Raw genomic sequence first — 16517 nt, 5'->3', positions numbered from 1 at the left:
ATCGAAATCGAATCGTGAATTCAATAATCGTGAACGAATCACGAATTTATCGAACGTCGTGAATTTTTCGATGGAGCTGATTTCTATGATTAAACATGACTGACGATGTTTAAAAAAATTTATGACTAAAAAACATGACTAAAAATATGACAACATGACTAAAAACCTGTTTATGACTAAAAAACATGACTGACGATGGAATAATCTATCTCCAATTGTTTCACTAATTGTACATGCAATTACCACAAGTAATATTAGCAACTAAAAACATATAACTTGGTAATTATCACCTATAATTGCCGATAAGAATTTTGGCCATTACGGTACAGGCATCCGTAATTCTGTAAAAATTTCTGCCCATTCATTTTATTATGAATGAATATTATTAATGCAATTTTTTCGATATCCTTTCCTTGAATTAATAATTCAAAGTTAACTCATATTTGTATTGTTGTGGAAAACTTGCAGTTAAAATAATTTCTGAATTTTATTAAGATTAATATTTTATAGTTCAGAATCTGAAGAAAGCAAAAAAAAAAAACGGAGTAAAAACGTTAAATATGAATTCGAATTCATAAACAACAATCAATATGGGGATGATTAGTCCGAACAAAAATAAACAACATTTGAACAACAACATTTACCTATTAAGGTAAATTTTGAACAACATTTACCTATTAAGGTAAATTTTGAACAACATTTACCTATTAAGGTTAAATTCCTACTTCTGATTTGATGAACTTGTCATGCGGTCGTGAACTTATGAAAGCTGGCTGCTGATTGGCTGAAAATCTGACGGGTACAGGCGCTCAAACGAGTCGCGGGTCAGTTACCCTGAAGATGTGGTGAGGAGAGGTGGTGGGAGTCAGAGTGCTTGTTTAGCTGTGCAATTTAGTTCCTCCTAGAGCTTCTCGGCTTTTATAATTATTTTATTTAAAATGTTTTGATGCTGTATCATAATGGAAATTTTAGTGTGTGACTGTCTTAGAATATTTATACTATTACTGCATTTGCATACCAACGTTGTTTAATCCAGACATGAATCTATTAGAACTTTTACGAAGTTCTCAACGAAAGTTTGGAGATTCATCAGCTACTTAGGGGTATGACTCAAACTCTTAACCATTATTATTCATGATTTATTCAGCGAATAATACAGAATTATGTATACTTTTTCATCCATCATGTTTCTGTAATCTCAACCGCTCTATGGAAAATAACCAATATCAATAGTTAATTTAGTTAGAATTATCCCATAAGTGCCATAAATTTCAACCCGTAGCAGAGTAGGAAATTTGCGTGACGCTATTTTCACAGCATATCAATCAAGAATTGCGCGAATAAAGTTGTCACAAGATAACTAACTACTCGAAGATAATCGTGAATTCTGTTCAATATGCAGAAACCGAGTAATGGCGTCAATATTCTTAGGCGGCATAGGGCGGAATTTTGGGAATTGTGGTTCGTAAATTCAAGATTAATACAGTCTGTTACCTACCTTGATTGGTTCATAAATTTGAGTCACGTATATGAAAGGAAAATATAGTTTCTGATTTCTAGGTTCTATATGACATGCCCACTTGTACATATATTATTCCTTCAGAATTCAATAAAAATAGTTCATGAGCTCAAGATAATTATTATCTTAAATGAATTTCAATACCTTTGTGTGCAAGCAAGCCTATGTGGAAAATTGGGCAGAAGTCACCATTGAATCTGAGTCAAAAAAGTAAAAAACATCTGTGAATTATCTGGACGGCTTTAAATCTTCATGTAGCCTTTTCCTAATTTCTTCGGTAAGAAATAAGAAAAACGGCACATTTTTACTTGTTATTTCTTTAAATTGCCCATAAAATGATTGTTTCGTTAGAAAACTTCTGTCCAATATCCCAAATTGGCAAGCAAGCCATTGATAAGTAATGTTGCCAAGGGAGAAAGGAGTTCAGGAGAGGGTAGACGAAGCGCTTGAGGTGCTACAGGAAATTCACACTTGGAAGCCGGTAATACCGAAGTGATGGATTAGAACTCCTGTGTATCTGGGATACTTAGATCTCCTGTGTATCTGGGATACTTAGATCTCCTGTGTATCTGGGGTACTGAGATCTCGCGGGGGTTTCGTATTGTCATTTCCAATTATAAGTTTATTGGAATCAGGTATTATTAAAATAGCTTGATTTTTTTAGTTCCTCTGAATGTATTCAAGTTGTATTATTGTATAGACATGATCATTAAAACTTAGTCTAGTATATAATTACGATCCTTTTCCCAATTCATAGTTCTTGACATAGTTAATTTGTGGGAGCCTCGGTGAGGTGAAAAGTTTTCGTATCGATCGCATTTCCGTATAGAAGATTCTGCATTTTTATAGACAATTAATTTACCATCGGTTTGATGGTCAATCGAAGATATTAAGTTCCCATTAATTAACAGAAGTTGAGCTTGATATATTGGCTGCCATAGGACCCCTTATGCAACAATTACACATCAACATTTTCATTGAATTTCAATCTTTGCTTAATAATGTCACAAGGCTACGTATGAAGTCAATGAGCAAGTATAAATCTTCAACTGGCGACCAGGTTAAAGATCAGCAGTTAAATTGCTTCACAAAGACTAGCATGTATCGCTGCCGTCCTCTAGGCCTCCCTACAGCATCTTGCTTGCTGCCACGTTTGCTTGGTCGTTCACGCGCGCCTTAGTTTAGCGGCGAACCAAAGTCGTTTGGAACTGAAGAGTGTGATGAGGAAGACTAATTTCCATGGTATTGATTATGGAAACGATTTAAGATTATATGTGGAATCCAGCTTAACCTTTTTTCTACGGGTACAGTTACAGCCGTCAATGCTATTCGTACCAAATGGTTTGGTATTGAGAGATCCCGTTAGCACACCAAGATTGTACAGCAATAAACACTAATCCGTCATTGCAATTAAGCCGATGATGCATTAAAGTTATCACGTAAGTTGCCAAAGTTATCTTCAGAGTTTACAACTTCATCACGACCGAACCATTAAAGTTGTCACGTGCTTTCTGAATAAGACGATGTATACTTCTAAGTTGTCACGACTAGCTTCAGTGTACAAGTCCTTAATAAAGACGTCAAGTTGTCACGGCAGACTCTGGTGTTAACGCCCTTGATTACGACATCGAAGTTGTCACAACAATTCGGGCCAATTCTTCACGGCCGACATCGTTGTGAGTGTCCCGAAGTGAAAGATTTTAGTTTCATTGCAAATGAAATAGAGCATCGGAGGCTTCGATTGGTTTGATGCAGAATCCAATTCTTAAATTTTTTCAGTGATATTAAGCTAGGAAAATATATTGATGCCGTAGATTAGTTGGCCAATTAATTTTGGGATCGCACAATATTTCAGCTAGAAGACCGGACTACGCTCAAGCTTGTACAATTTTATCCCAATTCCAGATTTTAGCAACTTTCATTATAAATAAAGATTCTTCAAAATTTACGTTGTAGATACTGCGTGGGCTTTTTTAATAATTATTAGCTGACTATTGAGCCTATATATAATGATATTTATATGAATATTCTGTTAATAAGAGATAAATTCGATGCTTTTACAGGGCTGAAGAATCAAATTGGAAAATTAATCTGCTACAAAGACATGAATTAGAGCCTTTAGATGATGCATTGCGGAAAAGAAGTTATGCTTGTGTAATTTTTCAGCTTTGATGGCGAGTGTTTATGCTTGAAGATGATTTTTATTGCACCATTTCTGCCTTTAGCCGAACCCTCGTCAAAGACGTGCAATGGTGTTGAATTTTCCTCTAACGAGAAATCCAGAACAAAAAAAAAATTTCTTAACAAAATATTCGCAACTGTGTCAGCGGCAAGTAAGGATCAGCCTGATAACAGAGCGATAATTGGAGACAAAATATTCAATGTATAGAATTAGCAGCGTGGTGCTCTTAAACCTATAATGAATGTAACCCAAGATTGCGTTCTCGTTTTTCAAAGAGCGTTATTTAAGCATTGGAAATGTCATTGTTGGAGACGGAGAATATGACATGCTTGATGTGTTCATTTTGGTTGATTTAATTTAAAATATGCATGCACTTTTATTGCATTTATTTACTATCTTTCGGACACCTGATTCCTCTTAGTCAAAATTTGATTTCCTGTCATCTAATTGTTCAGCATTTGCTTTTGATTAGACGCCATAGTTCCAGAAGATAATTAAATCGCTCAATCATATCTCTTATGGACGCAGATTTTTACCTGACTAGATAGACCTCAAATTTGTTGAATAGTGGAACTGGACGTGAATAGTGGAACCTCTTCAACTGGACGTTCGAAGAGGCTGTTAATGTTTTAGACTGAGTGTATACTGAACGCTAATTCAAGGAGTGTTCATAAGTTCAGTTACATAATTATGTACATCAATAATGCACCTAGAAAAAAATATCAAGACACCTTCTCATGGAAGGTAATAACGGAATTTTAGATTATTTTATTGAACTATCGTAAAATAAATAAAATATCATTACAATTTAGCAGCGAAGATAACAAGACAATGCAAGACTATTCTATTAAACTTCTCTGCACTAAGAAAAAAATGTCACTATAATTTACCGAGGAAGGTAATGAGGAGATGAAAATTTTTTATTGAAATTCTGGTAAAGTTATTCATGTGAAATGCCGGAAGCTCCGCAGTGCAAGACGCGGAGCTGCTCCGTGGATGAAAGTGAAGTGCCCCTCCTGAGGCGCGTCTCGCAGCGGCTCTTGGAGTCTCTGGGTCGCCGACGCAACTCCTGTCATGTCGCCCCTCCTGCTTCGAGGACTTTTTTCTATGTCCCTGCGCCTCTATCTTTTGTGTCTGTCCCTCTTTCTTCTGTGTCTGCCCCTCTTTCTTCTGTGTCTGCACCTCTTTCTTCTGTGTCTGCCCCTCTTTCTTCTGTGCCTGCCCCTCTTTCTTCTGTGCCTGCCCCTCTTTCTTCTGTGTCTGCACCTCTCATTTCTGTCTCTGCGTCTCTCCCTTCTGAAACTATTTCTGCGCCTTCTTCGACTGCGTTTCTTCCACCTACTTCATCTGCACCTCTCTCTTCTGCCTCTCCACCTCACCCTTCCGCTTATGTTTCTCACTCTTCTGTCGTTATTCTCTCTTCTGCCCCTTTACCTCACTCATCTGCATCTGTTCTTCTCTCTTCTGCCTCTATTCCTTTCACTTCTGCTTCTGGTCCTCGCTCATTTATCTCTGCACCTCACCGCCTATCGTTTGCTCATCTCAATTTACTTACTGCGTCTTGTTCGTCTGATTCTGTACCTTCCTGGTCACATCCTGAAACTCTTTCTTCTTCTTTACTAACACTCAATTCTACTCCTCACAATCGTACACTTGGTCTCCGCCCAGCTTCTTCGTTTATATTTCCTTCATCGTCCGAATTTTCGTTCCTCACTCATGCCTCAGAACCTCTCACATCTCCTACATTGGTGAGCAAAATTACCAAAAAGAAACATCCTTCCAATTATTTCAAAAGAAATTTCCGTGGATCCATACATAAAACGAGATCTTGTGAGGACGTTTTGTCACGTTGTAGCGCCACAAGTCCAAGTCACGCTGATCATCGGACACAGTTGAACGATTTTGATGATTACAGAGACAGGTACAATAATGAAGGGTCTCATTGCTCAAATTTAACGTTTACTGAGCTCCAGTTATCGTCATTCGAAAACTCCGAGGGAATCTCTGAAGCATCACAGCCGGTAGATGATTCTTCTTTGTCATCGTCCGCATCCCTGCTCGTTGAAATTTCCTCTTGCGAAAATGAGTTTCTTCCAAAGCGCACTTCAAGAAAAAATGAGCTTCCGTTACTACGTCGAAGAAAACTTGGCGTTTGTGGAAGTATGATCGACACTTCATCTTCGTGTTCAACTTTGACAGAACCTCGCACATCTCAATGGAGGCTGTTGACTAGAGAGGTAACTAGAAAATTATCTCCTGACCCCTCGTCAATGATTGATATCAGCTACAGTAACTCGCCGAACGAAAGCTTTGCTCATTTCGGAAGTTCAACTCTTCGTGCGGATGAACCAGCATCAGACAACTACCGGAGTGGCGACAATGATTCAAGTGAACATTCTATTCGCTCTCAAAATCGCGGTCCACAATATTTGAGAGTTTTGGATATGTTAACTCAAACTCTGTCCTCTCCGCCGTTCGACGATCACCCTTCGGGCTCCCGGTATCATGCCATTTCTTCTTCCTGCCAGACTGAAAAAACTGAGGTGAGCCCTTTTTCAACAAAAAGTTTCAACTAATTTAAAAAAATGAAACTGAGGTGCGCCCTTTTTCAACAAAATTTTTCAACTGATTTACAAAATGAAACAGGTGAGTTTCATCTTCCAACAAGTTAGTGCCTTTGAATGGCTATATTAGCTATCAGAGGACTGGAAAATGTTCTCTCGATGCTAAAATTCTTAATATATGTCGCATGCAGCTGGTTAAATTAAAGAATTGAGTAAATTTATTGGGTAAATTTAATGTTGCTTGTGTAGTGCAATTGTCCGGGAACTAATTACACACAATCTTACTGTGAATCAAAAAGCAAATGATAAAGTTTAACATAACAAATAGAAAGATTAACGTTTTTGATGTTAAAATCTGTGAAATTTTGAGGACTCTTAGAAAATTTATTTTCCACTGTATTTCCAAATTTAAGATAAGTGAATTATGACCACTTCCATCTGCCACACGATGAGTTGGCAATGACCGCAATGTGGAAGTTGCAAGAAGAAAAGTTTCATACTTTCCTACAGCAAACAGAAAAGTGTTTGGTTGGTTTGATGGTGAACGTTGCGAAACACTCAGCAGTGTTTGATCATGTCGTGGAATATTTTCTGTATAAATAGCGGAAGACATTGGCCTACTTGAGTTCAGTATTTTTGGATTGTTATTTTAGATTAAATTCTGCAGTAATATATACGGCCATTGAAAGACGGTTGACTCTGCCAATTTAGGTTGACGCTCATGAATTTCAATATGTAAATCACGATAGCAATGAACTGTTGGATAGTTACGTCTTTATAAAGCGTTCTTCAAGGTGTTAGATGTCCATAACATCTTCAAATAGGTCAAAGTTTGTACCATTAATGGTTATCGAATTTGCTATAAATGAATATATGTTGGCTTAACGAATTTAAGTTAAAGTACGCAAAATTTATTAATTTTTAAGGAAAACAAAACGTTTTGATTTAAAATATTCATTTTTTAACTGTTAGATTTCTTTTTAATTCATTAACTCATCAGATCAGTTGGCGATTCTGGCATTCAGTTGGGCAGTTGCTACTTGCACAAAAGTGATATCTTATACTAAAGGTTTTATTGCTCATTCATTACAAATGCCAGATTAATACATGGTTTATAATTTTGTACTTCTCTATTTCTCAATCTCATTGATTAAAACTTCGTGTATGGTTTAAACGTAATGTACGGTACGAATGTTAAGGTGTTGCCGTGTTCCTGAATTTTTATTACAATAAATGTTTATTTTAGTTAGTCCTCGAATTCATAGAAAACGTTCACAATTCATAGTAGAAAATTTAGATGCGAGACAATAGTGTCTATTGATCTATAGAATACACGAGTGATTTTAGAATTTAGATTAACTGTTACACGTGATGCTGATTACATTAGTTAAAAATAAGTCATGAAAAAGTGTCAAATGGACATTTTCACAATCTTGTAATTCTACTTTAATTACAATAATGATAATTCTACTGCCGATTCTACTATTACGTATTACATTGCGCACGGGGTGAAGTATGAAAATTATGCGGGTATTGGGCAATGCTGGGCTATTTCAGTTGTCCCTCCGTGGCAAATAGGTTATTATCCCTGTATCATGTCAGTGTTTCAGGTCCCGTTTGAGCAGCCAAACTTACGACACTTTAGATTAGGGTCAAGCACGATTGAAAAACCAGGAATACTAATTGCGGAGTGAATTTTGAAAGCTTGGGATACTACGTATTATTTTTATTTCTATCAAGCCTGTAAATTTCTAAATTTTCATGCCATGTGAACCTAATTTTTAGTTGAAAATTCCTACATTTTAATGCTATACGAACCTAATTTCGATTGAAAGTTTTGACTGAAGAAGTAGAAAGAGTTTATTGGAAGCCTTTCTATTAGACATGCATATGACGACTACGCAGGACGACACAGATGCACAAATGCTACGCTCAGTTGCTGGTGGTGTCATTCCTTATCAACTGTTATGCTAGTTAATTTGAGCTAACAGTGAGGTCTAGAACAAGTTATAATTTCATTTCTAATATATTTAAATAATTTATTTTCCTCCAAGGAGGAATGTTCTTTACTCTAATTCGCCGAGTCTCTCCGTTAAGTGTATTATTTATTTATTTTTATCTATAATATCTTCTGTGATGCTAGAAAAAGTTCTACTTATAATAATTTGCTTGGAAAACAGTCGCTTCCTTTTAACTTAGTTATTGCAACGATATTCCTAATTATCAGGTTGCATATACCATTTCATTCTGATGACAAACGACCATCACTACACCCAAGTACAATATTTGTTATTGGGGCCAAACACCCGTCATTACCCGAAGAATATTTTGTTATTTATGTAGAGGACAAATTCTCATCATTACTCCTGTGAAGAACGTTGTTCATGACCCGTTCATAACGCCATGTACGGTGAAGAACGCTGTTCATGACCCGTTCATAACGCCATGTGCGGTGAAGAACGCGTCTCTTATACACATCTAGATGTGTATAAGAGACAGAGTTAATTTAGTTAGAATTATCCCATAAGTGCCATAAATTTCAACCCGTAGCAGAGTAGGAAATTTGCGTGACGCTATTTTCACAGCATATCAATCAAGAATNAACGCTGTTCATTACCCGTTCATAACGCCATGTACGGTGGAGAACGCTGTTCATTACCCGTTCATAACGCCATGTACGGTGGAGAACGCTGTTCATTACCCGTTCATAACGCCATGTACGGTGGAGAACGCTCTTCATTACCCGCTCTTAACCATATACGGAGAGTAATGAACGCTCGCATTGCTCGCTTATATAGCAGGCAGATGGCGCTGCAATGTTGCGCTAAGTCATAATTGCAGAGGCGCTAATTTTTTTTAAAGTGCGGCGCAAAGAGCGACGCTACACACGCACTGAGATGTATATTAAATTAAGATGGGCTGGTATTAATATGCAAAGGAAACTTTGAAGATGAACTATAAATAAGCCTTTCTTAAGGCTGCCGGCTTTTACCTTATTTAGCCTCTTTATGAATGTGTTTCAATGTAACTTCTCTGAGCAATAATTATATTAGAGAACGTATCAAGTTTTACTAAAGGAGTCATTTAATTTGAGTTTTGGAATTATGTTAATAATGTTTGAGAAAATGTTTACTGATTATACAATTGTGGATCTCATCAAGCTTTAATTTTATTCAACTGTGAATGTGTTCTTGTAACACTGATCTCTATATTATGGACCGAAAAATTCAATATTTATGGAGTGAAGAAAGTTATTGTGGACTGAAATTATTTTTTTTTGGAGTAGGTAGTCTACAGTAGGTGTGGATGTAACCACTGCGGAGTCTCGTGAATGTAGTGGTTAAATGAAGTCACTGATTTTTCAACCATTTACAGAAGTCTTGAAGAAGAAATGCTCTCTGTTATTTGGCGAGCGCGCTTCATTTAGCTGTCCCATTATTTCAAGAATTTGACATTTTTATTATACAATTGTAACTTTAGAAAGCACTCCTCTTACTGAATTGAGTGTAACAGCCGCGTCAAGTAACTTCGCACGAGTGCAAAAGCAAGACCAAACTACAAATGTTTTATTCCTATTTTGAGTTGAATTTTAATCAACGGCGTAACATCTACACTAGAATTTTTCCACGTGCTGTGTGAGTAGATTTTTACCTTCTATTTTTTTTATTAAGTTCAGTGATCATTAAGTTTTAGCTATACATGCGTTCTTCATCCTACACGTTACGTAAATTCAAGATATTACATATACACCATACATGTATATCCCCGCGAATCATCTTTTTACGAACGTAGATGGATTATCGGCAGTCAGATTTTAATATATATAGTTTCCTACGGTATTGAGTCTACGGCATTTGCACCGAAAATTTGATTGATTCCTTCCGGACACAGGCCAAAAATCTTGGAGAAACGCTAATAGTTTCGGTTTAAAAATATTCGAAGCAAATTATTTGTGAGCATGAATGTTTAATTGAGTTGTGTAGCATAGAACTCGAATTAAGGTTGAATTTTTTATATTAACTAGGTCAAAATTTCATCATTATCATTCTTCCCCTCTTTAATTCAATTACGAAAATTTGCAAAATAGTAAAGATGATACATACATGTATTATTTTTTTAAGCTACATAACTTTCTAATGCTGCTGCTTTAAGCACTTGACTTTGTTTACATCAGCATTTTCGTTTCCTGTAGCAAATTACCAAGTAATAAATTTGTTCCTTGCCCCTAAGTAGCTCGTCATGGCACTAAGCAAATCAATAAGCAACACAGGAGCACAAGAAGAAGCTGCCGCTTGTGTCGGCGAAAAATTTTCCGCAATGCGGTGCTTTTCAGAGGCTGGACGGTCGTCTGGAACATCTGGACGCACTGAGTCTTGGGCTCAATAAGAAATTTTGATGTTGTTGGCCAAAAAAAGTAAACTGACGCTCTTGGTTTTGTATTATTCTTTTGAAATAAAAATTTAATCTTTATTGGAGACAATTTACGCTTGCCGCCGCACTGAGCCTTGGGCTCGATAAGAAATTTTGATGTTGTTGACCAAAAAAAGCAAACTGACGCTCTTGGTTTTGTTTTATTATTTTGAAATACAAATGTAATCTTTATTGGAGACAATTTAAATTTGACTCCAACCAAATATATATGTAGAAGGAGAGATATGCCTTTAATCTCAACTCGCCATTCAACTAGCTCTGCGCTGTTCACCCAACAGCACGCAAGTTTCTATGATTTTTGTATATCGTTTTCTTCCTGAATTTTTTTTTAAATTTGCGAATCGAATATAAAGTCGTAAGCACACATACAATTTGACCTAACTGTGTTATCTCGTGAGAGTTACGAGATCAACCTTAACCTCATTGAAGTACACAAGTATACTCATGGTCCCAGAACAAGTACAAGGTCACAGAATTTGGTCCCAAGTACAAGGTCCCAGAAGGATTACTAGAATTTAAAACAAGAACCAACACCAGGGGCCACGGCTATTAACTAAAAAACCAGCGTTGGAACACATCCATGCGACAACATTTCTTCTCGCTTCGAGTCACCGACATGTGGAACAGCCTCCCTGATAGCATCGTTGACGCTCCGAGTGTGAACGCCTTCAAGAATATACAGGAAGGAACGTTGTCAACGTCTTATACAGGAAAGAACGTTGTCAACGTCTCATACAGAAAGGAACGTTGGTCGCCAAGTCGTAATTTTTTCACCACGGAAAGAACGGCTATTGACCCGGAATCTTTGTTGCGATTTCTTCTCGGGATGATAATATTGATTGACGCTGAATGAGCAACAAATGAAAAGCGTTGGAGATAAGCGATGCTTTCCACGATACTTAGGCTATTCAGAAAATTTGTTCATTTTATTGATAAGCCTTCGAATCACGGAAAGGTTACACGTTTTAGGCGAACCGCTGATTTCCTATGACGCGACATTTTCGAGGATTTTCTTTTTGTTGTCATTATAAATTATCAAGTAAGTAATAACAATATAGTAATCAAAAATTATCTTATTTAATTTAAGCTAAAGCTTGAAGATTTGACTTGAAGATAACCTAGTTTGTTACATTCATAATTGAAAAAGAGAACGAAATAAAATGAATAGTAGAATGTGTAACCATCATATGAGACAAGAATCGGGTTTAACATATTCATCGAGTACCTATCCTTCGATATTGTAACGTAGAGAGATAAAAGATTATTGAAGACGTTAAATGATCATTCTAAACGTTTCTCATCTCGCTGAAACCTTCCCTCGGAACGTTGTGCCTCATTATCAGGCATCAGTGCGTCGTCAAACAGCGAGGTGTGTGGTTGTGTCCGGCGTCCAGTGCTCGCGGTCCAGTGACGGAATTACATTTATATTAACCCAATTATTGTTGTGTCTTTATTTCGTCAGTAAAAGACCAAAATATTTTATTGTCTTCAATGAAATATTATCAGCATTCCTGTATGTTTGTCAGCAACAGCACCAAATAAAATTTGAACATTAAAAGTAAAGTTCCTTCCCAAAATAACCGTATTATATGTCTATATTAATGATCAACTGTGCAAGCTGATATGACCTTGATTGGTCATCGCTGGATTACCGATAGTTTGTATTCGCTGATTACCATTGTTTGTTAACCTCATGATTACGATTGTTTAGCAGTCTTACAAGCACCAGGGCTTGGTAGTGTCTTAATAGCCTCAGTGTGGTAGTCTCTTGATTAAAATTGATTCGGAGGTTACTAATTAAATTTGCTGGTTAGTCTCTTGATTACCAGATTTGGGTGGTATTTTGATTATAATCAGCCAAGCTCGGCAATCTACTGAATCAATTAAAGCCTTTGTTTCATTGCCGATTTATTAAAAATTTGTATTGTCCAATTCGATTAATTTGGCGCTGACAGTGTAAATTCAAAGCTAGGAAATAGATCCTTATGAATTAATTTAGCTTCTCATTATCAGAAGCAGCAGGAATATTCTATAGCGGCCTGATGTTGAAGTTTTCCCTTAGTCACAATTGGCACTTGATATAAAATGCGCTTTTGCTCCTCTATTCAAAAGCGAATGAATTTGATCAAGCAAATATCAATTGATGTAGACGCTTATTGTCCAGAAACTTATGAAAGCTTGATTAGCTTATTTGACTCTGATAGAATATCAATTGAAATAAACTTTATTCATAGGTTGTAGATTAATTAGCTCACTGAAAATATGAACTAAACGCTTGGAAAATACTGCTTGGACTGGAAAGTAGTACTTAAATATGGACTGAAACGCTTGGAAAGTACTGCTCAGTGGCAGGAAAGCGAACGATCGAACAGATTTTCCGACATACATTCTAAAGAATTTTTTTTATCTAGATTACTTTGCCAATTATAAAAGATAGGATCTTCGGGTATAGTTTGAATTCGCTGTTCTCAATATGTTGTCAAATTTTGATCAAACCAGTTTTGTTTACACCTGTCTGTGACTTGACTATTAATTTCGCAATTTCACCTTAAACAAACGTAACTTTCATCACACGTTTTCTTATAATTTTTTTGCCTGATATATCTGAAGATTTGTAACGTCCATTTAGTTTCGAGACACATTATTAATTTTTCACCTATCAAAACCTCTGCCTATCATTGCCTTTTCATGTTCTTCTTTCTCTTTATATATACCGGCCGTCTTATAGTAGCCCTGTGATGTTCACGAGGCTGTAAATGTGTTGGTTTTCGTTCGATCACGAAGTAGGGTAAATACTTGTAAGCCGTTACCGCGGTAAGAGCTTTCGCCGCGACATTTGATGCTCGTAAGGCGTTAAATTGAGCCGCTTTACGCGCAGACGTTGGGAGCTACGCAGCTGGAACGCAGATGTAGTATTTTCTGGTGTATAAACATGAAGATATTCCAGGCTCAGAATATCGCTGTGATAGTTGTTGGTTGAATGGTATAACGAGCTCGCTGCTGTCGGCATAGTTTGTTACCAATGCATGGCGTATCTGAACTCTTTGCCTTTAAAATCAAAATTACCAATCCCTTTAAAATCAAAATTACCAATCCCTTTAAAATGTCCTCAAAATGATTTTTATAATTTAGTTACAATCGCTAAATTGAACCAAATAGCCAAGTGCAAGGCAAATTAAAAGGCTTGTAATTTTGGCTTTATTTTCCTGACCATCGTGCTTTTATTCATAATCGTCTCAAGCAAAGGTTGGGGAGTTTTTATTGTACTTGAACCCTGTTTCAGCAAACACTTAAAATAGCATTCTTTTTCTCACTCTTGGTGCCTGTAATTATGTTTCTGAATTGCTTGTGGGATTTCAGCGTTCGTTCTCAATGCAATTCAAGTGGGGCGCAATTACGTTTTCCTGGTCCAAAACCTCAACTCCAGAAAAGCGACAGGTTCACTGCCGGTATTTCACTAAATAGAATGAGAGTGTCTCGGTTGTACATGCAGGTGCTTGTGATGCTCATGTCCTTGCTTTCCATTGGTATTTTGCTCAACTGAATGGGATGGGCTCGTCGTAAGAGTATTGCGGTGAGAAGTTCTGAGCAGGATGTAGCCGTTGAGACTCGAAATCGAACTATAAAATGTCAGCAATGTACGAGTTTGTTATCAGTATGGTATGTATACGGTATTCTCTAACCTTGTATCTAGCGACGTGCGTACGGTATTCGTCCTCGAATTCCAGCGTTGTACGTACGGTATTGCTTACTCGTATATCTACAGGATTTTTGCATCCACGTGCGATATTCGTAACTTAAATGGCTGAGGATGTGCGTATGATAGCAGTCACCGTATAGCTAGGGTTGCACGCACGTAGTAGCTACTCTTGCGCCAAGCGTTGTTCGTACGGTATTCCTTACCCTTGTGTACATTGTACATACAGCACTGTGCCTACAGTATTCGTTACTCGTGTGTCGTGAGTTCTAAGTAAGAAACTCGCTTGTGCGCGGTCTACGTTCAAGTTGAGGATGACGGAGATCTTGTTCATGTATTTTTCACTTGGTTTTTCAACGTAAAGTTTGAATAAATTGTAAAATTATGCTAAGTTTTTTGAGACACCGTGCTGAGTCATTTTGTGATGTAATGCTAAACACGACATCGGTGAAGACGTAGTTTGATGCTCGTGTTCAATAAACAACGTATCAGACCCGAACAATACTATATTTATATTGCTGGCATATCAGTCATGCCTCGACTTTTTATTATTTTCCATTATAGTGTAGAATCTCTTACATTTGACTTCGAAATAGGTTGACCAAATATAACGTGTTATGGGTATTCTTCATTTCTTGGACTTGGCCATGATGTCTTTGGAGCTCAATTTAATTTTCTACGCTGTAACGTCATGTAACATCTCATTCTGACGTTACATGCGGTATCTAGTTCGTGACGTTTGTTTTGGTCCCGTACAGAAGCATTTCTTTGCACCCGTGGGCCCCGTGCTGTCAAATTAAGTATCTCACAAATGTGGGCCTAAAGCTTTCACTGCTCTCAGCCGTCCTTAAGCCTACAATTGCATCAAGATTAATGGAGCTGGTGGAGCGATTCTGGCTTGAAGTTTCCTTCCACTTCCCGTGACCTCGCGTAACAATGTCCTCGGTAGCCCAAATGTCCATTTTGTGTTTGGCAGTTCTGAACTCCGCTGGCAGCTGCACTGACTGCAACGTCTTGTCGTAGTTACCCAGCTAATGGGTGGGCGTTCAATAGTGGGCAACTTGTGACAGATTTTGTCGTAGTTACCCAGCTAATGGATGGTGTTCAATATAGTGGGCAACTTGTGACAGTTTTTGTCGTAGTTACCCAGCTAATGGATGGGTGTTCAATATAGTGGGCAACTTGTGACCGATTTTGTCGTAGTTACCCAGCTAATGGATGGGTGTTCAATAGTTGGCAGCTTGTGACAGATTTTGTCGTAGTTACCCAGCTAATGTGTGGGCGTTCAATAGTGGGCAACTTGTGACAGATTTTGTCTTAGTTACCCAGCTAGTGGATGGGTGTTCAATATAGTGGGCAACTTGTGACCGATTTTGTCGTAATTACCCAACTAATGGATGGGTGTTCAATAGTTGGCAGCTTGTGACAGATTTTGTCGTAGTTACCCAGCTAATGTGTGGGCGTTCAATAGTGAGCAACTTGTGACAGATTTTGTCGTAGTTACCTAGCTAGTGGATGGGTGTTCAATATAGTGGGCAACTTGCGACCGATTTTGTCTTAGTTACCCAACTAATGGATGGGCCTTCAATAGTGGGTAACTTGTGTGTGACAGATTTTGTTATAGTTACTCAACTAATAAATGGTGTTCAAAAGTGCGCGACTTGTGACTGATCTCCAACTATATAATTATGATGTGTGAAGTCATTTTAATATTTGGTGAAAAGAAAATGCCTGCAAACAAATGCTGGTGAAGACTTTATAAGTTGAATGCACTTGAGAATGCCTCGATTGAATGTGAAATTTGTATAGATTTTTTCGCGTAACAATAAACATTTTAGACTATTCTAGCATACGTGTCTTGACTGCAGACAATTTCACAAAATTTGCCAGAAATTGTCCTGATGTTTTTAAACAAAACACAAAGACAAAATCACTTCACTTCCATCATAAATTTAATATTGGGGAAAAATACTGGATTTTTTATGGAAATGCTGAGTGCAATTGAAATTCAAAAGTTACAAATCGAGTATTAAATAAATTTAGCTTAATTATTTCATAAGAATTCATTGAATACTAGTTGTCATGTTCTTAATATAGGCGAAGATACTTGACATGAATACATAT

At 37.2% G+C, this 16517-nt stretch overlaps 1 protein-coding gene across 1 annotated transcript in view; it reads left to right on the top strand.

The window, feature by feature from the left end:
• Positions 1-4654: 4654 nt before the first annotated feature.
• LOC125179190 (flocculation protein FLO11-like) overlaps positions 4655-16517 on the top strand; it is a 34256-nt gene continuing 22393 nt past the window's right edge. The window contains exon 1 of the mRNA XM_047884579.1: positions 4655-6244. Coding sequence (XP_047740535.1) covers positions 4655-6244 — 1590 coding nt within the window. The remainder of the gene's footprint in view (positions 6245-16517) is intronic.

Source organism: Hyalella azteca, unplaced genomic scaffold (assembly GCF_000764305.2).
Source record: "Hyalella azteca isolate HAZT.00-mixed unplaced genomic scaffold, Hazt_2.0.2 contig15661, whole genome shotgun sequence".
In the NCBI taxonomy this organism is placed as follows: domain Eukaryota; kingdom Metazoa; phylum Arthropoda; class Malacostraca; order Amphipoda; family Hyalellidae; genus Hyalella; species Hyalella azteca.
The sequence above is the reverse complement of the archived record's forward strand: the minus strand, read 5'-3'. Positions and strand labels throughout refer to the sequence as shown.